Here is a 23,099-nt window from a genome sequence, read left to right on the forward strand (position 1 = left end):
ATTATCTCAGATATCACCGTACTTCTGGGTATTTGTACCTTCACCCCCCTCTTTCCCTATTTTGCATCATGGTTTGGTCTTTTTCTTTTTCTTTCTATTTTCATTTTTACACTCTTAAATTAACTAATTTAATTATGTTACGTTTTTAATTTATAATTAAATTACTATTTTAATTTTTATCAACCATAAATTTATTTTATGGGGATTTAAATTTATAACATATTTTGTTAAACCAAATAATATAATGTCTTAAAGTTGTTTTAATTTTGTTTCTATACTTTAAAATCTCTTAAAATAACATTCACATTAATTACGAGAATTAAAATAGTGGGTTGACAAAAAATTTTAATTTCTGAAACTCTAAGCAATACATAAAATCCTTCAAAAACAAGGAATGAAAAAAAAAATAATAAAAAAAAATTAATTAATTAATTAATTAAGGTAAGAGTCCAAGCCCATCGTCATTTTTGGACTTTTCCTTTCGAACTTCTTCTCAATATTTTTAAAACGCATTCCGGCCCAAAAATAACAATATCTGCTAGTTGTGGGCTTAGACGGTTACAAATGATATCAAAACCAAATAACAGACGATGTGTCAAAGACCCTGAAACTCCGTAGGGTGGAATGTACAATATTTGTTAGTTGTAGGCTTAGGGTATGATAAAGGGTATGTTAAAAAGAGAAACAAAACATTCAAGGGTGTGTGTAGAACTCTCTCGCAAGTATACACGTTTTAAAACTGGGAGGGAATAATGACAATACGTCAAACAATATCTGATAGCGGTAGATATGTACGGTTGGTGTAACAAAGTTTGGTGCAATTTGACGCGTTTTCACATTTCCAAAGCAAAGAAACTCAAAATTCAAAAGTTGGGAATTATAATAAATGAAATTATATTTTGAGAAAGTAAAAAAAAAAAAAAAAAAACAGAAAATATAATATTTGAAAATCAGTACTTGAAAAAGGATGGTACAATTGGGGGTAGGGGGGCAGACCCCCTAACCCCATGATTGAGAATTGGAGAGTACATTAATTTGTAGGGTTTTAATGCAAAAAGGTAAAAGAATCTAAAAGAAATATGTAAGTACACAAAAGGGTCACCCCTTCTTCACTACAACAAATTGTACTTATTTCTCTTTTGTGAAAAAGTCTTAAAAACCAACCCCATGGTTTCCCCTTGCCCATCAAATTGCACAACACCCATGTTCATCCACGCAAAAACATGAAGAAGACTTAATAAACTTATGGTCAAGAGCTGTATAGGGAGGCACATAGATCACCTAATCCATCTACATTTCAATTTACACAACAAATCCACACTCTAACTGGACGAATTACACGAACCCACATCAAAATCGTTGTATTTACTCCCGTTTTCTTCTGGTTCTAAGTTTGATTGTTCGGACTTGCGCTTGCACCAGCATAGATATTGCGGGATTGGACCTTCGTCTCCGATCACCCAGCTATGCTTTGCAATGGCGTCGAGTGTCATTCTCTGGCTCGGGTCTGCAAGAAAAGGCTTTTAAGTATTCAACGGGGGCGAGTTTTCTGACTGTGGGACGAAAAATCTTGGAGATAGAAGACAGTACCTTTGCATAGAATTCCTTCTAGTAGATCTCTCAACTGGGGATTCATATCATCCGGCAGCAGCAATGGATTATTGACAATCTGGAGAAGAAATATATTGTCCATTTAGCATCAAAATGCATCTAATGAAAGCGATAATACCACAAACAAACACTTCCCCCACTTTATCATAGGTATCTTGCAGTGTCTCCCCAAGAAATGGATATCGACCGAGTATCATACAGTACAGAGTCACCCCGACTGCCCATGTGTCGGCTACTTTTCCATGATAAGTAATACCTAAAAACAGAGAGAGTTAACCGTTGAGATATGTCGACCGTAACCCAACCTTACTAAGCATCAAAACAAATATAATCGTTAGACCTAAACAGCATTCCGGTGCTGTAAAAACAGGAGTCCCAGGAGAACGGCGAAGCTCGTCATTTTCGTCCTGCAAATGAAAAATGAATATTACCCTTACAGGTATCTATCTCAATGTGAAGAGATGAAGGAAGTCCTTTGATTACCTCAAAAACCTGGCTAACACTGAAGTCCCCTATCTTCACTGTACCGTCGCGAGTTATCAACAAATTATCAGGTTTGATGTCACCATGCACTATATTCTGCAAACAATCAGCGTATATGCAATCAAGTGGTGACCCCATTTTTCACTAAGACTGCAATATTTCAGCGACGCCCAGAGCAGATAACATAGGATAATGCAAACTGAGATCAACATGTAGTTTCTACTTATTTAACAAGAGGCGAACACTTCGCCTGGAAGGTAAATGAAAAAATAAGCTACTGTGATCAAAATCTGGAACATACATGAGCATGAAGATACATCAGCCCTGAGACGATATCACGTAAGTATTTCCGAGCAGTATTTTCATCTAGACCACGTGGTGGATCAGAACCCTCACAAGCCCATTTGCCTTCCACATATTCAAGAACTAAAACAAAGAATGACTGCTCACGTAAAGGTTATATTCGAAGATTCGAGCAATTCCATAAAGAAAAAGAAAGATGCCGTAATACCCATATAAAAGCGATCGTCATCTGGATCATCTATCACTTCAAATAGATTTACTATGTTTGGATGTTTCAACATTTTCATGATTAAAACCTGTAAAAAAGAAGATTCTTAATTTGCAACTCAGAAACGTTGATCCTAAGAGAATTAGAAAATATATGCACATACAACAAAGCTTAGCCAAAGAGTTGTCAAGAGTTAAACATTCATATCAAATAAAATTTTTAAGATACAACACACCATTTGACAAAATCTACTCACCATAGCGGTACATAGCGGTTCGTGCCAAAAAATATATGTATCATTAACTAGGAAAAGACACTTGTTTAATATGCATAGCAATCAAACATCGAAATGAACCATGGTGTCTGGGGCAACTAATTGAAACTTTCCATTTACCTCCCGAAGAACATCAGTCATAGCTGTCTCTGAGGGAGCAACTCGCAGCTTCGACAAATGAGACTTGTGAAATGCCTACATGTATGTATGACAGCAATTTTATTTTCAAGAACCTCTTGATATCTCAGCCTTCCAGCAAACATTGAAGTGACAGAAAAAACATAGGGACATAGTATAATCTCCCCACCGCCAAATTATTTCAAATATATAAACCAAAGCTAAAAGAGATTTCAGAAAGAACACCTTAATTGCGTAGTATTTTCCATCAACACGACTTCGATATAGAACCTGTATACATATGAAGAGGAAGAGGCTTAATTAATAATATCAATGGAGAAAATATGATAAAATGATGTTATCAGAGAATGCTTACCACTTTCCCATAACTACCAGAACCAATCTTACACTCACGAACATATTCATTGACCGTTTTGTTTCCATTTTCATCCTGAACACATCAAGCAACTAATGAAGATTAACATCAAACAACCAATTAGAGGTAATTATTGGGCTGACATTTTCAATAAGACAGGTTCATAGCTTCATAAAAACTGGGGGGAATGGAGAGACGTTGAATCTGTTCCAATAATTTAATTCAAGGAATAAGAAACTCAAAAGAATATGTGCTTTGTGTGTTTTATCAATAAATTGTAAACGATCCAAGTACTTCTCTAGCTGGCGATACTCAAAACCAAGAATCAGAGTCAGGCTTCACTCCAAAATTTAATAACCAGACTAATCGTTTTCGAAAGAAAAGAGCCGCTTACTGGACGTTCTAGAATAATGAAAAGAGGGTTCTGAAATTACAAGAAGCAAGAGGTCATGAACACAGAACAGTACAATAAGTTTCCCTCAATCAGCGAGCAATATAAGATATTCAAAGCAACAGTTCAGCTTATGATTTCCCTTCTATAATCAAACATAACCAAACTACATCCAGGCATTGTCCAGAGCAAAGTCCATAGGAATACAAATATAAAGGAAATATAAAACATTTCTGTGCTAAAACCTGTTCAGGAAGTCAAAATTTTTCTTAAAACATATTCAGCAATAACTCTTAGAACATCAATAAAACCATATTCAAATTAAAAGCATTAGAAGTTGCAAAGTTCAATTTTAGTTTCACATAACCGAAGGACATATTAATTACTAACTTCACCTCTGAACGAATAACTGTGTTTGTCTCCTTGACAGGAAAGTGCCGGCAAATCAAACCATTCTGCGTTCTATGCCGCAAAATCTCTTCTGAATTTTTGACACGGCAATGTGAGTCAGGTTCTTCTTCATGTGTAGTACTGACCATATCATCTTGAGACGAGCAGCTTTCTTCGTCTTCCATATCTTCACCCAACAAAAAATCCTCAGAAAGGCGGTTGAAGCCAGAAGCAGGTCTCAGCAATCTTTTGGGTTTTTTTGTAAACCCGAAGCAACCACAACAGCCCATCATTTTGGCTATAGAGAAACTTTTTTTGTACATGAGATCCTGAAAACCTCAAATTTGAAGTAGTTGTTGAAATTATCAGCAACAAAACAACCCTATCCTGCAAAGAGAAAAGAGAAAAATGGCATCGAATTCAGTAGATTATAATCCATAGACGACTCACGAAATGAAGGAGAGTGCATCATGCACCAAAACTATATGAATTAAAAGCTGTTCAGAATTATTGAACTACTGAAATGGGATAAAGAAAAAACAAAAACTTTTGGAAGCGCATTATTCCAGCTTTGAGATATGAACTGTACCTGATTTACAAAGGGAAGAAGGGCCAGCAAGCCCGTGTCCGGTATGCTATTCCAACGGATGCCATTCGGCCCGATGAAAGAAACAGCTGGTAGTAGCGAAGGGGTTGCAATTCAGACCTAACATCGCCTTATATGGGCAACCAGTGCAGGCTTGAATCCCAAACCTTTACACGTTGACCATTTACATAATTAGAAAACATAGGTAAGGGTAAAAAGGAAAAATTAAATTAAATTAAATTAAATTAAATTAAATTAAATTAAATTAAATTAAATTAAATTAAATTAAATTAAATTAAATTAACTGCAAACGTCATCAAGCACAACAACAAATTCAGAGCTACACCCATACAATTGTAAAAGAAAATCCAAAACCCTTACCTCTTTAATCAAATAAGCTGTTAAAAAGAAGACTGTCAAGCCAAGAACCCCAAGGGCATCCCCATATCAAATTCAGCAGTTCCAGAGGCTCGCGATAAGTGCTGGGACGAACTTCAAACGCCCCAGATGAACGTAATTAGCGAAATCAATCACAAGTAATAGAAGAACAAGGTAGAATCGCCCAGAGGAGGGATGATTACAATCGAAACCCTAGCGATCGAGGAGTTAGGGGATGAAATTAAAACCCTGGGGTTAATGGGGCGAAGGAGACGATGTGGGGGAATCGAGAGTGTGAAATGGAGTTGGGTGACAGATTATTGAATTGGGGGAATTTACAGGGAAATGGAGAAATGGTATAATGGAATTGAGAAAGAGTGGGAGGAATTTGGTATGCTGTTTAAAATAGGAAAAGACCTAACAGAGAAGACGCATCCGACGAAGAAGAAGAAGACGACGACGAGGAGAAACAGGTCCAGACAAGCGGGACAGATGATTTCCCTTCCTCCATCAACGTCCAAAAACCCCAAGCTTTTAACTATTTTCGGTTGCTGTTTAACTTTAATTCTTAAATTTAAATTTTAGGTTTAATAAGTTTATTAACTTGTAAGATATTGTTAATTTCTTTTAGTTTAATTTGAGTTTAAAATATTTGTAAAAATATATAGACTAAATTAATAAAAATATGCTATTTCAATAATATCAGAAACAAAATTAGTTTTAGAAAACATTATTATTTAAAAAAAAAACTCTTACATCATTAAAAAAAAAAAATACCCATAAAATTTTAAATTATTATTAACTCTCCATGACCTTTAGATACTAAAAAGTAAAATAAAAAATAAAAAATACCGTAAATATACTGGCAAAAATTATCTATCAATATTTCATAGATTATGTCTATTTTGATGTTATTTTTTTAGAGTTCATTAATATTTTTTAAATGTTATACTAAGGATAAGATTGAGATTATTTTTGAAATTTGTAAAAAAAATTATTAAACAATTGAAAATATTATTATTAAGAGTATTATTAAAACTTAAAAGTTGTGAATATTTATAAATCCAAAATTTAAACAATATTTTGAGCATGGACTAAATTGAAAATATTTTTAAATTATAATTTAATCGTACCTCAATTATTTCATTTGAATTTTAGTTCGTATTGAAAATGATTATGGTAGGTCGTTTCGTATAAACATTTCAAGTTTAATAACAAAATATATATATAGTTATAATAGGTGGTTTAAATATTTTAAATTTTGTATAATTTATTTGTTCATATTTTAAAATATTAAACACGTATAGGATATCAAACAAAAAATATTAATGAGAAGCATGAAACTCAATTTTAATAGTTTATAATTGACTTTATTTTTGTTGAATTTGAAATTCATGTCCTCTCTTCACTTATACTAAACCAATAAAATATTTGTCTGGTTTTTGGTTTTACTGTTGTTGGACAGGAAAATAACCCTCCATTAAAAAAAAAAAAAAACACTATTATTTAATTTTTTTTTAGTGAAAGTGGTTTAAAACTAGGAAGGTAAAAACATGTACCATAAATTATTATATTTCATTATCTGATTTTTAGTCAAAATTTTTATCTAAAAGAAAGATTATTCAATTTTATTAATTTCATTGTCTTTTTTTTATAATGGGTGGGGCACCAGAGGAATTGCATTATCTTTTTGGGTTGGAAAAAGAAAAAGAAAAAGAAAAAAGAAGAAAAAATAGTTTTCCACCAATTTAAATTTTAAAGGTATCCCACATTGCTAGATTTGACATTAAAGGTAGTCTTTATAAGTTGGCATTGCGTCACATGCAATCGCCGAGCTTGGTAATGCGAGCTTGTAACTCAAATGGGGGCATTAAAGTGGTTGGAGGTTGGCCCAGCCCAATGGGTAGAGCGCATGGAGTGAATATCTGGCCTGTCCGTTCCAAGTATGGAGTTGGGCCGTTGTGCTTGGGCGAAGGCCCGAGGGCAGCGTCCTTGAGAGATAGAGGAAACCGCGTGAGGCTGGCTTCACAGAGCAGCGTAACCTCCCTCTCCTGTCGGTGGAAGGATAGCGGGCCGGTTCTCCATGGGCCCAATAATGCTTGGTGGGTAGTCCTCAGCCTGACAACCACTTTTTCTCTTTCTACACCTTTTTTTTTATTTCCCATGAACTTTGAAAACCTGCGCAAATCTGATTAATATAAAATTTAAAAAATTATTTTACACTTTTTTTTTATTTCATTTTATTTCCCATGAACTTTGAAAACCTGCGCAAATCTGAATAATTTTATTAATTAAACTTATATATATTTAAGAATATTATTATAAGACATTTTATTAATTTAACTTATATATATTTAAGAATATTATTATAAGACAAAGTCGAAAATAATTTTTATTAATTTAACATATATATTTAAAATTTTGTCCATTATAAAAACATGTTTTAAACAATTTATTTTGAACTGAGTTACTCATTGAGCACGTTTTTTAATTGAGAATTATTTAGAAGAATACAAATATTTTTAAATTCCTTGAATAAATTATTAAACCGCGGTTAAGAGTTAGAAGGGTTAAGTTGAAGGTTCGAAGTGTTCAATTAATACACGTTTCTGAATCTCTCTTTCACTCCCTCTCTCTGCCTGATTTTTCGTCGCCGGAGCCGGAGCTCGGCGGCTTCTAGGGCCACTGAACGCTCCAATTCCCTAACATGGCGACCGTCGGCGTCCTAGCATTGCAGGGATCTTATAACGAGCACATCGCAGGCATTTTCTCCTCCTCCTCCTCCTCCTTCTTCTCTATCGCTAGCTCCATCTGTAATAGGCGTTTCTACGGATATTTCATTTCCTTTCATTTCGTTATCTTTTTCTTATTACGAGTTTTCGGCCTTAATTGATTGTGGCGCGCAGCTTTGAGAAGGCTCGGAGTGAAGAGCGTAGAGATAAAGAAGCCCGAGCAGCTTCTTGATGTAGCTTCTCTGATTATTCCTGGAGGGGAAAGCACCACCATGGCCAAACTGGCGGAGCTCCATAATTTGGTTTGTTCCTCTTTTCTTTAGACGTTGCTACATCTGTATTCGTCTTTAAAGATTTTCTTTAGTTTGGCCGAAATACATTAAGAGCGAACACGTGAGTAAGGGGAAAAGTTGTAAGATCTTGCATTCAATCGTGAACCAAACAGAAATGTAATCTTTAATTTAAAATTTGTTGAACGCTATTTTATCGGGTTAGACATACCAACATCCCAAATGTATGAAACGATCGTCTGTGTAACTCTGGATTGGTTAATTTCTGATAATAGATAGAACTAAAATCGAGTATAGTATTTATATTGTGGTATTTTTGTGTATTGCAGTTTCCCTCTCTTCGAGAGTTCGTCAGAATGGGGAAGCCTGTCTGGGGCACCTGTGCTGGGCTTATCTTTTTGGCAAACAAAGCTACTGGTAGACTTCCTTCCATTTTCCCTCAATAAAATGCTTGAAATGTGTTTCAAACTTGATTGGATACAGTATATACATGTATTTTCAGGACAGAAAACCGGTGGACAGGAGCTTGTTGGAGGGCTGGATTGTACCGTTCACAGAAACTTCTTTGGTAGTCAGGTAACTCTGGTTTCTCATGTTGGGTTGTGCTATCAAAATGGATGAGCAATATCTGGTAAACAAAAGAACCTTGGGAATTAGTACAGAACATGCATAGGATATTAGGAATCAAATTTGCATGAAGGCGGCCTCTGCCTGTGTTGTTTTGTTGCAGACATGGATTTGTCCCATCAAAAAATGACTTTGTATCAACTCAAATAATGACTTTGTCCCATAAAAAACGCACGTACTTGGTCTAAATCCTCCGTATGATAAGCATCATGAGAACTGGTAAAATGAAGTTTGTGAGAACGAGTGCCAATAAAAATGATGGGCCTTGAAAGGGGGTGGATTGTGAGATCCCATATCGGTTGGAGAGGGGAACGAATCATTCTTTAGAATGGTGTGAAAACCTCTCTCTAGTAGCTCGTTTTAAAAACCTTGAAGGAAAAGCTGAAAGAAAAAGTCTAAAGAAAAAGTCCAAAGAGAACAATATCTCCTAGCAGTGGGGTTATAAAGTATAAAGTTTTAGTTGAAGTGTGGAATTAATCCTCGTGGTTTCTGTTGTACATAAGCTGATCCAAACACCGTTATCCAATGAACTTCTGCTTAGATTTTGTTTCCGAATGTTCACTTTCTTTTCCTGAATACCAGTATTACTAAAAAGTATAGCAAGCCCCTTTTAACTTGATGTTGAAGTTCGCTTTATTTTCACTGTCAATTTCTTGAGTTCAGATTTTCCTAATTTAAGAAGATCATGATTATCTAGCTTCAAAGCTTCGAAACGGAGCTATCAATTCCAGAGCTCGTGTCCACGGAAGGCGGTCCAGAAACATTCCGTGGAGTTTTCATCCGAGCTCCTGCAATTCTTGATGTGGGGCCAGAAGTACAAGTGCTGGCTCACTGCCCTGTCTCTTCAAACTCTGCCTTGCATTCAAATTCCTCTGGTGAAGGCAAAGAGGTTTGTTGTTGTTTTCTTTCATCATTCCTTGATCTCGTATGATCTATACACTGCTATTGCCACTAATTTGTACGTCTAAATGATTGTTATCTGTATACATGAGGCAAAAGTTTCAGACTATAAGCTCATTTGTCTTGCGAGATCTCACCAATTGGGGAGGAGAACGAATCATTCTTTATAAAGGTGTCGAAACCTCCCACTAGCAGACGTGTTTTGAAAACCTTGAGGGGAGTCCGAAAGGGAAAGCCCAAATAGTACAATATCTGGTAGCGGTGGGATTTGGCTGTGACAAATGGTATTAGAGCCAAGTTTCGATCCTAGGACCTATGGATTAGGGCTTGGGCTGTTACATGTCTCCACTGGAGTTTGCTTTTGCGATCGTTTTCCTCCTATCCCTTGACACTGCGGTTTGAATATCTCAGGAAAAAGGTGCAGAAGACAAAGTGATTGTAGCAGTCAGGCAAGGGAACTTGCTCGCAACTGCCTTCCATCCCGAACTAACATCAGATAATAGATGGTATAGTGTAGTTTTACCTTGAAATACATCACTTAATATTATGATGATCATCTCATGAGTTAATAACGATGAATTATGCATCTCAATTGAGTTAATAACGATGAATTATGCATCTCAATTGACTTAATAACGATGAATTATGCATCTCAATTGAGTTAATAACGATGAATTATGCAGGCACAGTTACTTTTTGAAGATGGCTGGTGATGTTGAAGGATCTTCAAGTAGCATAGCAAGCATAGGAGTTGACAATTCGAGATTCGAACGATCGAACATCGACCTTCCGATTTTTCTTTAGCTTAAACCAAATGAACCCCTCCTTCTCAACTCAGTTTTACATTTTTCAAGTTTCATTGCAGGTTCAATCTTTTATCTATTCTGTAATTTGCACCATGCTTTATCCTCCTTATAGGAGATGCTTCACCAAAGTACTCACTTTCACGACGCATTATTTTAAAGAACAATATTTTAATTAATTATATTATTTTTTTGGAAATTATAGTCTTAATTTAAAAATAAAAATAAAAATACTGTATATCACTCAGAGTTCAGTATGTAAAAAATAGAGGATGTTTTATTTAATTAAAAATTGTATTTTTTATTTTTAAATGCCTGGTTGTTTTAATTTTTTTTAAAATTTAAAATAATTAAAAAAAAAAAATGTAGAATCCACATTGAAATAATGTATTCTAAATTTAAATTGAGATTCTAACCCAAATTAAAAAAAAAAAAAAGAAAAGTTGTATTAATAATTAATACATTCTTATTATCATTTTTTTGGGCCGATTGTACGGGCCGCCCAAATCGGCCCAACGGAGGGCCCAAAAACACAAAATCATGGTTAAATCCGTCGTGACAAAGAACCCAAACACCGAACTTTAACAATGGCTTCGACCAAAAAATCAAGTACCGAAATCAAGAGCAAAGAAGCGGGAACGTCGAAGCCAGCTACCAAAACCACCAAAACCCTCAACGCCAGAAAATCAGATAAGAACGATTCGAAGAAGAAGAAGAAGAAGATTTACAGCAATAAGCATTCGAATAATGACTCTGTGAAGGAGGACGACGCCGTATTTATTTCTGCTCCAGGTTCCGCGTCGGAAGAGGAGGATGCCGGCGAGGAAAGAGCCGAAACCACAAGTAAAAAAGCCAAGACCTCGAAATCGAAGGTAGGAAAGTGGAACCATGTGAAGAAAGAAGAGAATGGATATGCAGAACAAGAAGAGGAAGAGGAAGAGGAAGAGGTCCAGGAGAAGATTTATACATTCCCTATGCAGCGGATCAAGAAAATCACGAGGGATGAAAATTCTGACTTTCGTATAAATCAGGAAGCTCTATTTCTCGTCAACAAAGCTACGGTAAGCCCTCACCACTTCCCCCACACGCGCAAGCACCCTAAATTGTATGATTTTAGCTCTATTTGAAGAATTAGGTATTTTCTCGTTGGTGGAATTGTTTCTAAAATTTGATCTGCTTATGTCTGCAAACTTCTTCACTGGTGCAGGAGATGTTTCTTTTACAATTTTGCAAAGATGCGTATGCTTGCTGTGCTCGGGATCGCAAGAAGTCTCTTGCTTACAAGCATCTATGTAATGTTTCTACTCTCTATTCTAATGCTGAAGTCTATCTTTATTCGTTGTTATAGTGCGTAAAATGCAATAACTTTGTGCCATCCATTATGCTCAATGCTTATTTGCATCTCTTGCTTGGATTCTCACTGTTTTACCTTTACATTTGTTGTCTGGTTTTGATCTAAAAAGAAGGATAGACCTGTGAATTATATCATAGTATATTTCATACCAATTGTGTATTAGAAAAGGGAAAGCTTGGACCTGAAATAGTAGAGGGGATTACAACTCCACTAGCGTATTCCCATCATGACAGAGCTTTTAACTTTTTTGTGAGCTGCAATGTTTTCTGTTCGTGTACCGCTAGTCGATATTGTACTCTTTGGGCTTTCCCTCGTATGTTAGGGAGAGGTTTTCACTCCTTTGTAAGGAATGCTTAGTTCCCCTCTCCAACCAATATGGGATCTCACAATTCACCCCCTACGGGGGACGGCGTCCTCGCTGGCACTCGTTCCCCTCTCCAATCGATGTGGGATCTCACAATCCACTCCCGTTTGGGGCTCAATGTCTTCGTTGGCACACTGCCCGATGTCCACCCTCCTACAGGGCTTAATGTGGGATCTCACAATCCACCCCCTTCGGGACTTAGCGTCTTCGCAAACACACCACTTGGCTAACACACCACTCGGTGTTCACCGCCCTTTGGTGTCTGGCTCTGATATTGTGAGATCCCACATTGGTTAGAGAGGGGGAACTAAACATTCTTTATAAGGGTGTGAAAACTTCTCGCTAGTTGACACATTTTAATTACCTTGAGGGGAAGGCCAAAAGGGAAGGCCCAAAGAGGACAATATCTGCTAGCGGTGGACTTGGGCCGTTATATTTTCAATCGTGCTTCTTTCTTTCTGTATTCATGCTGCAAAAGTGAATAGCAGCATGATGGTCATTTATTGACGAGTAATATCCACGATCATGGTCATAGGCAAACATGGATTACGACCTTAGATTTAGGTTACTCCAATTACTTGGTTAAGGGACTTGAATTATCAGCCTCTATCTATCATGGTATTCTGTGGAGAATCACTGATTTGTATTATCAGTGCATTACTTTATGCTTTTGAAGAGACAATTTCTAGAATGGCAGTAATAAGATTATCCTCTGTCGTTGCAGCATCAGTAGTTAGCAAAAGGAAACGATATGACTTTCTTTCAGGTACTATTTATACATCCCATCTTCATATTCTCAACTACTATTATAGAGACTCCTCATGAAACGTCACTATTTTTTTCCTCTCCAGATTTTGTCCCTGAAAAATTAAAATTTGAAGATGCAGTAAAGGAGATAGGCATGGCAGAGTCGGGGAAAGGCGAGGCGTCTTGATATTTCAACTCCATACTTCATCTTCTTCTTTGTATGTGTTATATTTAGTCATCTTTATTTTCCTAGTTTGTACCTTAATAACAGGAATTCTTACCAAAGTTATTAGCAAAGTTTTTATTTTCTATTTCTTTTGTTTTCTAAGGGGAAAGAAAACTTTAGGACCCTAATTATTATTTTTTTTTTTTGTAACGGTCTAAGCCTACTGTCAGCAGATATTGTCTTCTTTGGGTTTTCCTTCTGGGCTTCCCCTTAGGGCTTTAAAATGCATTTGCTAGGGGAAGGTTCCACACCCTTTAAGGGTGTTTTGTTCTCTTCCCCAACCAATGTGTGACTCTCACATTCCACCCCTTCGGGGCCCAACATTCTCGCTGCATTTGTTCCTTTATCCAATCGATATGGGACCACCACCAAATCCACTCCTTTGGAGCTCGGTGTTTCTAACCGATGTGGGACCACCACCAAATCCACCCCTTTTGGAGCCCAGTGTTTTTACGGGCACATCACCTTGTGTCTATCCCCTTCGGGAAACAACCTCTTCGCTGGCACATCGTTCGGTGTTCGGCTCTGTAGTATTTGTAACGGCTCAAACCCACCCACCGCTAGCAGATATTGTCCTTTTTGGGCTTAGTTTTCCCTCAAGGCTTTAAAACGTGTTTGATAGGGGAAGAAGGTTTCTACACTCCTGGTATTTCGTTCTTCTCCTCAACCAAGCTGGGACTCTTACATTTTTAGTATCATTCCATTTATCTTATTATGTAATCGTTTTATGTTTCTATGTATGTTCTTAATAACCAGAAAACTACAAAATTTGTTTTCGAAACTACAAAATTTGTTTTCGTTTTCTTTCCCGGGATTGAAATGAGATAGAAGGAAACTATTTTGTTGCTCAAATATATTCCAACTCCAATTTCAACAACTCAAAAAAAAAAAAAAAAAAAAAAAAAAAAAAAAAATCATATATTTCGTGCTCTCGTCCCTCAAACAAAGACAAATCCAACTGCAGAGAAGCAGAAACTAAAGGCAACAAAAAAATTTAACTTCTTCCTTGATATAGCCATAGTGAAAATGGGAGATGTTTTACAAATTATCCAGCCACTGAAATAAAGAAATTGTACACGGCTGCAGGTCTCGACATGTAGTATTGAAGTTGATGAATGAATAATGCCTCCATGTCACCTCGTAACTCATGGTCAGCCCATAATTCAACCATTTCCGCTCAATATACTGCACAAAAACATGCCAAGCGTTACCCAGATTTGCTATCTCTTGAATTTGATAGCCATTAATGAGAATTTCGCAGAATCAGAGAACTCACTTGTACAAGTAAGAAGCGATTCCAAGAATTATACAGAGAAGAATGATATCGATGCAGAAGTTTTGGCTGGATCTCACCTTCATTCAATTACAAAACCACAGTATAAGGGTCTGTTTATTAACACAATGCTTGCTTTCTGTAACATTAATTACCTCATTCAGTGTTTGCTTGAGCCTAACATTGGTGTTTTTCATCTCATTAGTCACCTTGTCTACCTATAACAACGTCAAAAAACAGAGCTACCTAAGATACACTTATCATATGCATAATAATCTCAAACCAAACAAAATTCTAAGTTATACCTTTGAGTCAATCTCGTCAATTAATGGAACTTGCCTATCCAATTCCTAAAAACAAGGATAAAACCCTAATTAGATGGCCCTAAACAGAGCTATTAACCACCAATTTATGTGTGTTCGTTGTTTTTCCCTACTGACCTCATTCATATCATGGGCTAGATTTTTCAGCATATCCAACCCTTCAGATATGACATCCAGACCTTCGTCCTACAAAGATGAAGCAAACACAGATGATAAAACTAAGCACAGCCACATTGTCATAGCAAAACTGATAAGCCATTGAAATTACATTAACTCATGATCATCCTCTAAATTAGCCCATTAGCCCATGTGAACTCCAACCCAACAATCCTCCCCAAAGCATTTATCCATTTATCTTTAATAATCTATGCGTTCTGTCTTAGAACTAATTTCCAATGCAGAAAAGTAGTAAAGAAACTCACATGCCTGTTTCATCTTCCGCATATCATACTCCTGTCGAAATTGACTCGATTCTTCGCTTTGTTGGAAATACTCGCTCTCGAAGTGTCCATCTAAAGTGGGTCGTAAACAATCAAAGCCAAACAACAAAAATGAACAAACATATCTCAAGCTTCATTGAAATGGAGTCAAACCTGTTGTTGAATCAAACTTAATATTGTTAGATGAGGTGGAGGCCCATCCTCCAGATGGTTTGCCTGTCGTACTCCCATCTGGAATCGCTTTAATCCTCTCTTCAAGCGCAAGAACAAGATCACCTCTGACCTCAAGCTCTTCTTTCGGAACCCCTTTAATCTGAACCACATCCATGGCGATCAAAAAACGAAACGAGAAGGAGAGAAATCCCTAGTATCTAATAAAACAAAGAGGGGGAAGATTTTCACCTTCTTGCGAGCCAATTTATGAAGCTTGGGAACTTCATCCATCAATCGGGCCTTCTTCCGCCGAACCTCAGCGTTCATCGCAACTGCAGCAGCCCTATTCTTCTCCGTACAGGCACTCTCATATTTCTAAAACCAAATCAATCTTGAATCAAAACAATAGGATAGGTTATCAAAGAAGAAAACTAGACAACGGGGAGAATAAAAGGACTTAAACCTGGAGAGCGGCTTCGATTTCGAGTTCGACGGCGGCGTAGAGGCGAGCAAAAACATCATCACCATAAGCATTGAGCTCGCGCTGTTTCTCGACATCATACTTCTCGTATTTCTTGCAAATGGAATCGACTCGGAAGATGACGTCGATTACGGTCATTTTGGCGTCGCGAGCAGATGCAGAAGAAGAAGAAGGGCTGGAGGAAGAAGAAGAAGAAGGCAGAGATTTGGAGATAGAAATGGTCGGAAGATGGTTTGTTCTTCATTTGGGACATATCCATCAAACCCCTTCTCTTCTCGCACTCTGAGACGTCCACCGTACAAAGCGGTTTCGAAGATGCAGGAGAAACAGATGGAACGCCCATTCCCCCCTAACTAACTCTCTTTAATCAATAAATAATAATATTCTATAAATAAATTAATTCATAAAATAATTTAAAAATAATTTAAACACTTTTTCAGAAATTATTTTCAATAAAAAAATGTTTATAATTTCTTACTCATTATAAATTTGTTTGTATTCTTATTATTTATTTTGAAGATTTTCTAGTTATTTTAAGATAATTCAATTGTTTATTTAAAAAACATTCTAAAATTAATTCTTTTTTTTTTTTTTTCAAATACCTTTCACCATTAGTACTTCGGAAAATAATTTCTTATAATTTCTTATATTTTTCATGTATTTTAAATTATAAATTTGTATGATTATGCTACATTAAAAACAATTCTATTCTTCTTAATTTTTTTTATTATATATTTGGAATATTTTTAATTCATTTTTAGATAATTCTCTATAAGTGTTCATTCAATTTTTTTTTTAATTAATTCATGTTTTTCAAGCACCTTTTCATCTCTTCTTCTTATTATTATTTTGAAAAAAAACTTATTGTTCACGTAAAAGCACTCGATAAGTTTAATTAATTTTGTTGAAAAATCATATAATCCAAACACACTTAATTTATTTCATTAACTTGGAAACTTGGAAAAAAAAAAAAATTAAAAACTCACTTTTCATGACTATTATGTTATTTAATATTTGTACATCATACTTGACATTATACAAATATTTGAATGACATATTCATCAATTTGATCCCTCAAGGTTTAGATTTGGTCTCGAATATCAACTTAGTCAACTTACTGTCGATTTTAGAATTATTGAAAAATTTGATAACAAGGATCAAGACTCTAGATACTTTCTTCCAATTGGAAGTAAATTGGAAGTAAAATAAGATTTAAACTAGCTTAATTTTTAGTAATACTTGCTTTTGTTCAGTTATGGATCTTTTATTAATTAATTTAATTCCTTTAAATTAATTCACTATCACTATTAGAATTAATTAAACCAATTCTACCTCATAATATTTAAGCTAATTAACCGAACACAAGGACCAAAAGCAAGCATTAATGGTGAAAACTCAAGGATAAAAGTGAAAAATCCTAATAAATAAAAATTAACCTCGAGATCGAATAATCCAGACTAAAAATTTAGAACTAGAAAAAAAAAAAGAGTTTGAATGTGAGGTTTTCCAGCATTAATATACCAGAGATGTTGATTTCAAATAAAGAGTTTGAACCATGAACACATTTCAAGTTCTTAAGAATATGATAGAACGATTGAGTAGAATTGAGGTAGCGAGAGTTGCTAAGTCACAACTTCAAACACCTTAGCAATTTCTATTTTACACACCAATTTGATTGTCAAGAGGAAGTGTAAGATGTAACACTTAAAAATCTATAGACTAAATGGAAACTAAATTCCAAAATCAAAACCATATTTTTTTTCTCCACTTTTCAACTTCCTAACAACTATTCTCAATAATCTAAATTGGATTATGAAATTTCGTTCGTTTCCTTCACAGAAAGACAAATGAATAAGACTTCAGTTTCCAGAATATGAAATTTTCAGATAACAGATCTCTTCAAATTGCCACCACTTACTGCAACAAACTTTCATTAGGCAACCTCTGGCTCAATCTGTCTAACATCTCAGAGCTCCACCCAGCCCTCACAAAAAGAAAAAAAAAAAAAAAAAAAAAAAAAAAAAAAAAAAAAAAAAGGAAGAACAAGAAGAAAATAACCACATAAGGAAGAAAATATTGTATCAAGGGCATTGTTTTTGTCTTCCAAGTAATAACTTCAGCCAAAAAATGAAAAAGAGATCAAAACTTTCAAGTTTCCAAAAGTTTACAGCCAAGACTTCCTGTAAATGGAGCCCTCCAACGAGGAAATCGGATGCTTAGCAGCTCAATGACGATTGATTGAAGTCTTATTCAATAGATAATATAATGTTTCCTTCGTCCATCCAAAATGTACTCCACATAGAATACTTAAATCTTCACTCAAAATCTTGCATGTTGTGCGATGTGGAGCATATTTTATCATCCATCCTCTAAATACTCTACAGTGTGAACAAAGATACCTTCATGTGCACTTTCCACTTTACCCACTTGTAAAAAGGCAATGATAAAAGAGGCAAAAACCACAAATCGAAACAAGCTTTGTGTAATGGAGTGTGATTCCATCTTCTCAACTTTAATAGTGAGTAGAAAAGATTTGTCAATGACACTTCCCAAGCACAACTAAACATCAGCTTTATCAAACGAAAATCTAATCTGTGAATATCAAGCAGAAAGCGGACATGATCCATAATTGATCCGCAATTGTTAATAAAGAATATAGCCCCAAGTATAGAACCTCCACTCATCCAAAATAAAATCTATAAGAAAACCTAATATTCATAGCATACGAAAGCACAATTTCCAGTGGAAACAAACAGTATATACAGACGTGAAAAAGAACCTCCCTGCAATCCGCATCACTCACACGAAGTAGATTGACCTAAGACAAAATATCAGCAAAAGGACTATCTCGTTCCTTTCAATTCGTCCACAACTGATTAAATTGAAGCCTCAAGGCACTACAACGATTGTTGATTTTACAGAGAAAAAGCCGAAAGCCGAAAGCAAATCGTTCATTCATTAGTTCAAGAGCGAAACCGGAACATTTCATCTAAGGAATGAAAAGATCCAGAAAGAAAACACGCGATACACAAAACATATAGGATTAAACTCCCGCGGCGGATCGCGCGCGATAGAGCTTACCGAAGACGTGGAGGCCAGTGACGAAGCCGATGAAGCAGAGGCTCACGACGAGGACGACGGTCGGAGAAATCTTCAAACCAGGAGCATCGTCAGTGTAGAACCTCAGCATGTTGCCGCCGCCACTTGATCCGCCAGAAACAAGTCCAGTGGTGCCGGCACCAGAAGTGGAGCCGAGACGGCGACGGCGAAGACCAGCCGTCGCCGCCGCGGAGCCGCGAGGAGCCACAACGCCAGGCCTGGAGGTGGAGGATGATGCGGATTGGGATTGAGACGTGCCTCTAGCCATAGATTGAAAATCGGAGAAGAAGATCGGAATCCGCCGAATTTGGGAGAGAGATCAGAACGGTGGAAAATGAGAGAGACAAAAGGGAACCCAGAAGCTTCAAAGACTCCCGATTAATAGTGAAAATGAAACGGTAAATCCATGGCTTAACATTACTAAAATTGAAGGTAACTTTATAATAATTAATCCTAATTCCCCATCTTAATAAAATTGAAATTTTCATTTTGATTTTTAAAAAATAAATTTAAAATCTCTTCGAGATTTCGAATTTGTCAAAGAAAAACAACATTTATTTATAATTAAAGAAATATAGAAACATATCATTATACCCTGCAAATTATACATTATATTATTATTTGACTCCCAATATCTTTATTTTTTCTGAAAACTTCTCCCCATGTTTTAATTTTTTTTTCATATAAAAAACAATATCTTTTTATCTTCAAAATTTATTCACCGAAACTAGTAGATACATTTATAAAGATAGAAAAAGTATAATTTGTTTAACAAATTTAGTTATCACTGAGGACGAGAAGGTGAAAGCAATTTCATCCACAGAAATCCCAACCAACTCCAGGAAGCAGTGAAATCTCGTCCTATAAAATGACCTCCCTTTCCAATCATCCAAATCACTCCTCCCCTCAATCTCACTTCAATTTTTGTTGTCACCAACAAGGGGTATCAGATCAATCTTGCAGCAGTAAGAATGGCAGCAGAAAAACAAGTTGAGAGCTACGTTCAGCCCGCCATCCCGAGGTTCGATGGTCACTATGATCATTGGGCGATGTTGATGGAAAATTTTCTTAGATCAAAGAAGTTTTTTGATATGGTGGAGACGGGTTATGAAGAGCCAAATGAAGGCAAGGTACTATCAGCTGGTCAACAGCAACTGTTGGCAGCATCGAAGTTGAAGGACCTGAAGGTCAAGAACTATTTATTTCAGTCCATTGATAGGACTATCTTGGAAACAATGCTTCATCATCGAAGTTGAAGGACCTGAAGGTCAAGAACTATTTATTTCAGTCCATTGATAGGACTATCTTGGAAACAATGCTTCATCAGAAGACATCCAAGGAAATTTGGGATTCTATGACGAGGAAGTATCAAGGCTCAACGAGAGTAAAGCGTGCTCAACTTCAAGCAGTTAGAAGAGACTTTGAAATTCTCCAAATGCAAAAGGGAGAAACGGTGAATGATTATATTGGCAAGGTTATGAGTCTTGCAAGTAAAATGAGGATGCATGGTGATTCAATCACGGATGTTGCGGTCGTAGAAAAGATTTTGCGATCACTAACTCCAAAGTTCGATTACATTGTATGTTCTATCGAAGAAGCAAACAATATCGAAGAGATGAGCTCCCTGTTAGTACATGAACAGAGACTCAATCGTACAAGTGCAATAGAGGAGATGACAGCCTTAAAGATATCCACACCAGGTGAAACTTCAAGCCCTAGAGGTAGAGGGAAAAGAAGAGGCAGTCGAGAAAGAAGTGGAGATGTTGGCAGGCAGATCTAGTCAGAAACGATTATGACAACAAAGGCAGAGACACTTTGACAAGTCTAAGGTGGAATGCTACAAATGTGGACACCTTGGACATTACAAAAATGAATGCTATACCAGGCTCCAAAAGGAGAAAAGAGATCAATCCAATTTTGTGGAGAGAAGAGAAGAAGAGACATTGTTAATGTCATTCCATGCTGCAGATCAAGGTGTATGAGTCGTAGACTCTGGATGCAGCAACCATATGACAGGTTGTAAGGAATTCTTCTCAACTCGGATGAAAATTTTCATACTACGGTTTCTCTTGGCAACAATTCAACTATCCAAGTGATGGGGAAAGGAACAGTAGATATCAAGACTAGAAATGGCTTTGTAGAGTCTTATTTCTAATGTATTCTACGTTCCTGATCTTAAGGCCAACTTACTTAGTATTGGTCAGTTACAAGAAAAGGGGTATGTGATCACATTCCAAAATGATGAATGTGAGATTTATGACTCCAAAAGAGGATCGATTGCTAAGATGAAGATGAGCACCAACCGTCTATATCCGTTGACTTTAAATATCGTTGCCAAAAGTTTGATGGCGAAGAAAGAAGATACCACCTGGCTTTGGCATTTTAGGTATGGTCATCTACACTTCAAAGGATTAAAGACGTTGTCTTAAAAAAAGATGGTAACTGGGTTGCCAGATATTACTCCTCCAACCGAAATTTGCGAGAGCTGTGTGGTAGCAAAACATGAAAGAAATTCTTTTCCATTCGAAAAATCAAGAAGAGCTGAAGCAATTTTGGAGTTAATTCATTCAGACATATGTGGTCCCATCTCTCCAGCATCAAATGGTGACAAGAAATATTTCATGACCCTCATCGATAATTTTAGTCGAAAAACATGGACTTATTTCTTGCACGCCAAATCAGAAGCCTTTGATTGCTTTAAAAAATTTGTGCTACTATGAAGACGGAAACAGAAAGAAGAGTCAAGGCTTTAAGAACTGATAGAGGTGGAGAGTTCTGCTCGAACTAGTTTATTAAATTTTGTGAAGAGAAAGACATAAGGAGGCAGTTAACAACAGCATATACACCACAACAAAATGGTGTAGCCGAAAGGAAAAACAGGACCATTCTCAACATGGTTCGAAGTTTACTAATTAAAGGAGAAGTCCCGAAGGAATTCTGGCCAGAAGCTGTCGTGTGGTCTGTTCACATTCTCAACCGGAGCCCTACTTTTTTTGTTAGAAATATGACTCCACAAGAAGCATGGAGCGGAAGAAAACCTGCCGTAGACCACTTTAGAATCTTTGGTTGCATATCATATGCACACATTCCTGATGAGAAAAGGAAGAAACTTGAGGACAAGAGTTTGAAGTGTGTTCCTTGGAAGCGAGACTTCTAAGGCATACAAGCTCTATGATCCTTTGACAAGGAAGGTGGTGGTCAGTCGTGATGTAATCTTTGACGAAAAGAAGACTTGGACATGGGAAGAAAAGATCACTGTGAATCAGTAGATTCCTGTAGATCTTGAAAAAGAACAAACTGAAGCCCCTATTCAGCCTCACTATGAGCATGGAGAGAGCTCATCACAAGCTCAACAAGAAGAACCAGTAGAAGAAGATCATGATCATAATCAAAGAAATCCAAGAACAAGAAAGAGACCAAATTGGATGGTTGATTATGAGATGGACTATGAAGCAAGTGATAGTACTTATTTTGCATTCTTATTCTTTATGGATAGTGATCCAATTGTCTATGAAGAAGCGGTAAAAGAGAAGAAATGGAAGGAAGCTATGGACAGTGAAATCAAATCCATAGAGAAGAACAAGACTTGGGAGCTCACTAATCTTCCTAGAGGGCAGAAAACAATCGGAGTAAAATGGGTTTTCAAAACCAAGTCGAATGAAAATAATGAGGTGGATAAGTACAAGGCGCGACTCGTTGCAAAAGGATATAAGCAGAAGGATGGAGTTGATTATAAGGAGGTATTTGCACCAATGGGACGTCAAGATACTATCAGGCTTATAATTTCTATTGCAGCACAGAAATCTTGGCCTATTTATCAACTTGATGTGAAATCGACCTTCCTACATGGAGAGCTTCAAGAAGAGGTATATGTGGAGCAACCAGAAGGTTTTGTTCAAAAAGGTAAAGAGGAAAAAGTATACAAGTTGAAGAAAGCTTTGTACGGTTTGAAGCAAGCTCCGAGGCATGGTACAGTCGCATTGATTCTCATTTTGAAAAGATGGGATTCACTAGATGCCCGTATGAACATCCGTTGTATGTGAAAACTGAAAAAGAAGGTAACATTCTCATTATTTGCTTATATGTTGATGATTTAATATTTACTTAATGAAGAAATGTTTGAATTTTTTAAGAAGAGCATGATGAAGGAATTTGAAATGACAGATCTTG

General features: G+C 36.3%; 5 protein-coding genes and 1 non-coding gene across 8 annotated transcripts; 3 read left to right on the plus strand and 3 right to left on the minus strand.

The window, feature by feature from the left end:
* Nucleotides 1-1,086: 1,086 nt before the first annotated feature.
* On the minus strand, nucleotides 1,087-5,607 carry LOC111795987 (serine/threonine-protein kinase GRIK1). Its single transcript, XM_023678656.2, has 13 exons — nucleotides 5,121-5,607; nucleotides 4,743-4,906; nucleotides 4,159-4,540; nucleotides 3,373-3,447; nucleotides 3,243-3,287; nucleotides 3,000-3,074; nucleotides 2,606-2,693; nucleotides 2,396-2,520; nucleotides 2,095-2,190; nucleotides 1,952-2,018; nucleotides 1,752-1,867; nucleotides 1,591-1,669; nucleotides 1,087-1,507 (listed from the first exon to the last, which is right to left on the minus strand). Exons 3-13 carry the CDS (start codon nucleotides 4,474-4,476, stop codon nucleotides 1,323-1,325), a joined length of 1,269 nt encoding a protein of 422 aa, XP_023534424.1. The 5' UTR covers nucleotides 4,477-4,540; nucleotides 4,743-4,906; nucleotides 5,121-5,607; the 3' UTR covers nucleotides 1,087-1,322.
* Nucleotides 5,608-6,946: 1,339 nt separating this feature from the next.
* On the plus strand, nucleotides 6,947-7,250 carry LOC147792648 (signal recognition particle RNA). Its single transcript, XR_015421275.1, has one exon.
* Nucleotides 7,251-7,675: 425 nt separating this feature from the next.
* Nucleotides 7,676-10,648, plus strand: LOC111796024 (putative pyridoxal 5'-phosphate synthase subunit PDX2). Of its 2 annotated transcripts, none has more exons than XM_023678708.2 (7): nucleotides 7,676-7,930; nucleotides 8,024-8,151; nucleotides 8,469-8,556; nucleotides 8,642-8,715; nucleotides 9,464-9,655; nucleotides 10,078-10,172; nucleotides 10,350-10,648. In XM_023678708.2, the coding sequence occupies exons 1-7, from the start codon at nucleotides 7,825-7,827 to the stop codon at nucleotides 10,468-10,470; spliced, it is 804 nt and encodes a 267-aa protein (XP_023534476.2). In that variant the 5' UTR covers nucleotides 7,676-7,824; the 3' UTR covers nucleotides 10,471-10,648. The 2 variants fall into 2 exon arrangements, with proteins under 2 accessions (XP_023534476.2, XP_023534477.1); XM_023678709.2 differs by having other exon boundaries at nucleotides 7,679-7,879.
* A 331-nt stretch (nucleotides 10,649-10,979) lies between these two features.
* LOC111796031 (uncharacterized) lies at nucleotides 10,980-13,245 on the plus strand. Its single transcript, XM_023678722.2, has 4 exons — nucleotides 10,980-11,530; nucleotides 11,677-11,761; nucleotides 12,912-12,953; nucleotides 13,039-13,245. The coding sequence occupies exons 1-4, from the start codon at nucleotides 11,057-11,059 to the stop codon at nucleotides 13,119-13,121; spliced, it is 684 nt and encodes a 227-aa protein (XP_023534490.2). The 5' UTR covers nucleotides 10,980-11,056; the 3' UTR covers nucleotides 13,122-13,245.
* LOC111796023 (syntaxin-71) lies at nucleotides 13,036-16,157 on the minus strand. 2 transcript variants are annotated; one of them, XM_023678707.2, is made up of 9 exons: nucleotides 15,813-16,154; nucleotides 15,599-15,724; nucleotides 15,350-15,509; nucleotides 15,183-15,268; nucleotides 14,874-14,942; nucleotides 14,739-14,783; nucleotides 14,589-14,651; nucleotides 14,437-14,513; nucleotides 13,036-14,345 (listed from the first exon to the last, which is right to left on the minus strand). In XM_023678707.2, exons 1-9 carry the CDS (start codon nucleotides 15,966-15,968, stop codon nucleotides 14,324-14,326), a joined length of 804 nt encoding a protein of 267 aa, XP_023534475.1. In that variant the 5' UTR covers nucleotides 15,969-16,154; the 3' UTR covers nucleotides 13,036-14,323. The 2 variants fall into 2 exon arrangements, with proteins under 2 accessions (XP_023534475.1, XP_086980229.1); XM_087124103.1 differs by lacking the exon at nucleotides 13,036-14,345 and having other exon boundaries at nucleotides 14,433-14,513; nucleotides 15,813-16,157.
* Nucleotides 16,158-18,661: 2,504 nt separating this feature from the next.
* On the minus strand, nucleotides 18,662-19,317 carry LOC111796044 (Preprotein translocase Sec, Sec61-beta subunit protein). Its single transcript, XM_023678737.2, has one exon. The coding sequence runs from the start codon at nucleotides 19,195-19,197 to the stop codon at nucleotides 18,874-18,876; it is 324 nt and encodes a 107-aa protein (XP_023534505.1). The 5' UTR covers nucleotides 19,198-19,317; the 3' UTR covers nucleotides 18,662-18,873.
* Between the last annotated feature and the right edge of the window lie 3,782 nt (nucleotides 19,318-23,099).

This window comes from Cucurbita pepo, chromosome 5 (assembly GCF_057944985.1).
Source record: "Cucurbita pepo subsp. pepo isolate OVF chromosome 5, ASM5794498v1, whole genome shotgun sequence".
Taxonomy (NCBI): Eukaryota; Viridiplantae; Streptophyta; class Magnoliopsida; order Cucurbitales; family Cucurbitaceae; genus Cucurbita; species Cucurbita pepo.

Excerpts from the sequence above, each read along its gene's own strand:
- LOC111795987 (XM_023678656.2), bottom strand. The coding sequence starts at position 4,476 with ATGTACAAAAAAAGTTTCTCTATAGCCAAAATGATGGGCTGTTGTGGT. Across the intron at positions 3,075-3,242 it reads GAAAATACTACGCAATTAAG|GCATTTCACAAGTCTCATTT; the intron begins GTGTTCTTTCTG and ends ACATACATGTAG. Across the intron at positions 2,521-2,605 it reads TGACGATCGCTTTTATATGG|TTCTTGAATATGTGGAAGGC; the intron begins GTATTACGGCAT and ends TCTTTGTTTTAG.
- LOC111796024 (XM_023678708.2), top strand. The coding sequence starts at position 7,825 with ATGGCGACCGTCGGCGTCCTAGCATTGCAGGGATCTTATAACGAGCAC. Across the intron at positions 8,557-8,641 it reads TTTGGCAAACAAAGCTACTG|GACAGAAAACCGGTGGACAG; the intron begins GTAGACTTCCTT and ends ATGTATTTTCAG. Across the intron at positions 8,716-9,463 it reads GAAACTTCTTTGGTAGTCAG|CTTCAAAGCTTCGAAACGGA; the intron begins GTAACTCTGGTT and ends ATGATTATCTAG.
- LOC111796031 (XM_023678722.2), top strand. The coding sequence starts at position 11,057 with ATGGCTTCGACCAAAAAATCAAGTACCGAAATCAAGAGCAAAGAAGCG. Across the intron at positions 11,531-11,676 it reads TTCTCGTCAACAAAGCTACG|GAGATGTTTCTTTTACAATT; the intron begins GTAAGCCCTCAC and ends TCACTGGTGCAG. Across the intron at positions 12,954-13,038 it reads ACGATATGACTTTCTTTCAG|ATTTTGTCCCTGAAAAATTA; the intron begins GTACTATTTATA and ends TTTCCTCTCCAG.
- LOC111796023 (XM_023678707.2), bottom strand. The coding sequence starts at position 15,968 with ATGACCGTAATCGACGTCATCTTCCGAGTCGATTCCATTTGCAAGAAA. Across the intron at positions 14,784-14,873 it reads TAGCCCATGATATGAATGAG|GAATTGGATAGGCAAGTTCC; the intron begins GTCAGTAGGGAA and ends CCTTGTTTTTAG. Across the intron at positions 14,346-14,436 it reads ATCGCTTCTTACTTGTACAA|TATATTGAGCGGAAATGGTT; the intron begins GTGAGTTCTCTG and ends GTTTTTGTGCAG.
- LOC111796044 (XM_023678737.2), bottom strand. The coding sequence starts at position 19,197 with ATGGCTAGAGGCACGTCTCAATCCCAATCCGCATCATCCTCCACCTCC.